At 38.0% G+C, this 2,161-nt stretch overlaps 1 protein-coding gene across 1 annotated transcript in view; it reads left to right on the top strand.

Moving 5' to 3' along the window:
• patl2 (PAT1 homolog 2) overlaps positions 1–2,161 on the top strand; it is a 10,379-nt gene that overhangs the window by 5,642 nt on the left and 2,576 nt on the right. The window contains exons 9-11 of the mRNA XM_032502446.1: positions 174–248; positions 344–467; positions 614–731. Coding sequence (XP_032358337.1) covers positions 174–248; positions 344–467; positions 614–731 — 317 coding nt within the window. The remainder of the gene's footprint in view (positions 1–173; positions 249–343; positions 468–613; positions 732–2,161) is intronic.

Genomic DNA, 2,161 nt, shown 5'->3' on the forward strand with positions numbered 1-2,161 from the left:
AAAAAAAAAAAAAAGCACTGGTCCATTTATTGATTTTGATCAAATGTGCAGCCCTAATAGGTGTCTTTACTCTATGACTACGTTCATGTTATGGAGCACAACATCATATTAATATGGAACCTGAGCGTTGAATGTATCCATGATACTTTAATGTGAAGTTGTCGGACCCACAGGTACCCGGGTCCTGTCACCCAGCTCCACCCACAACATAAACGACTACTTAGTCAAAAACAACGCATATTCCAAAGGTTGGTGCCACATCTTTTGAAGAACTTGATTTTTCATATTCAGCATGTTAGGAAAAAGGAAAGCTTATTCATAGAACTATATGACTGGTTTGTAGAAAACCAGAGGACTGGGATCCTTACTGTAATTTCATGACGGCCAAAGAGAAGGAGTGGATCACCAAGCTGCAGATGATTCAGTTGCAAAGTGAGAATCCATACCATGAGGACTACTATTACCAGGTAAGAAAGTGTCTTCATTATTCATTGTATCTTTTAAGCCGAAAAAAACAACCTTTTGCTTTTTATTTAACAAATGTATAATAAAAGCCAATTCTAGAGTACATGACCAAAGCATTTTATTGCAACGTATTGAAACTTTGTTATAGGAGTACTATCGACGAATAGAAGCTAAGATGGCAGAGGAAGAGCTTGGCATTAGGAGCAGGAGGGAGCCACCCAAGCTCACCACACCTTACATCACGAAAACTGACGCTTACGCCCCAGGTTTTTCTCTCGTCACCTATTCATGCCATTGGACCACATTATTTTGCATGTTATTTGCCTAGAATGGTTCCTGTTGTGAAAGCAAGGGTGTAGTTCCACTGGGGAAAAATCCTATTTTTCTGGCCCCCATTTTTTTATTGTTTCTCTGAACATTTCTTTGACTGTCTGGCCACCACAGTTCATATTAGAGAAGATCTGGGGTCTCATTTATAAAACTGTGCGTAGAATCAATACTAAAAGTTTAAGTATGCCCAAAATGCCATACGGCAAAAAAAATTCAGATTTATAAAATTGTGCACATGCACATCTGTAAGCAAGGTTCCCTTTATTAATCAGATTACCTACAAGTGTGCGTCTGAGAATCAGCCTCTTATTTTCGCCCTGCACAGGCCCGTTTGTTGACCATAGTCAATGCAAACTATGGGGAACGATATGATATCCAAACAAGTCTTAGGGATAAACACTTAGCTGTGAACAGCTGGTTACCGCCAGAGTTGCGAGGACCTTATATTTGGACCGGGATGGCACGGTTCTGGCGTGTTGCCCTCTCTACTGGATCCAATTCAGTTCATTAAGTGAAATGGTGCGCGAGAGCTTAACAGCTGTATTTCCAGACTTTGACATTTGATATATGCACAGTATATTTTAACTAGATATTGTTAGATATTTACGGTGTTCTGCCATTGTCTAATGGTAGGGTATTTGATGCTATCATGTATTCCATGCTGTCGGGCCATCTCATGCACACCTCAACGTTTGTTCTAAATATTAAGAACAAACGTTAAGATTTGAGTTGGAATTTACAGGTGTTTATGGAACATTTTAACCAGGTACAAGCGCAAATAACACTGCTGGATTTATCTTCACAAAAACGTGAATTATATGGAGAGAAAACGTGTGTGTGTGTGTGAGGCATCAATACTTGAAAATATGACGAGTAATCAATATTTTCACATTTATTTTTGTGGTCTGACATCAATTCACCACCTCACCATCGCCGTCAGCAATTCCCACTCTCAAATGTGTGTACGCATGGGTTAGTTTGCGCGGAGGACTGCACATTCAGTTCAGTATTTTTATTTTAAATAAATCACAACTTTTGCATGGGAAGTGGCGTATGCACATTTTCAGCCCTTTCTTGTTTGTATGCAACGTTTATAAATAAGACCCCAGAATTGATAAAATGTTGTTACCATGCGTTCAAAGAAATAAGCTTTAGGAACAACTTGGTTTTTTATGCAGTTAATATTCTCCTTTTAAAACATGCCTTTTTATGTTTCATATTTTTTAATTGTATTTACTTAATTGTGTACATCCCACTTCTGAATCCAAACCTACACTGTGTGTGAACGGGTAATGCAACATCTGTATCTACTCTAGCTTGCTGTACCTGTTTTTTTTTTTTTTTTTTTTTTTTTTTTTTTTTTTTT

This window comes from Etheostoma spectabile, chromosome 21 (assembly GCF_008692095.1).
Source record: "Etheostoma spectabile isolate EspeVRDwgs_2016 chromosome 21, UIUC_Espe_1.0, whole genome shotgun sequence".
Taxonomy (NCBI): domain Eukaryota; kingdom Metazoa; phylum Chordata; class Actinopteri; order Perciformes; family Percidae; genus Etheostoma; species Etheostoma spectabile.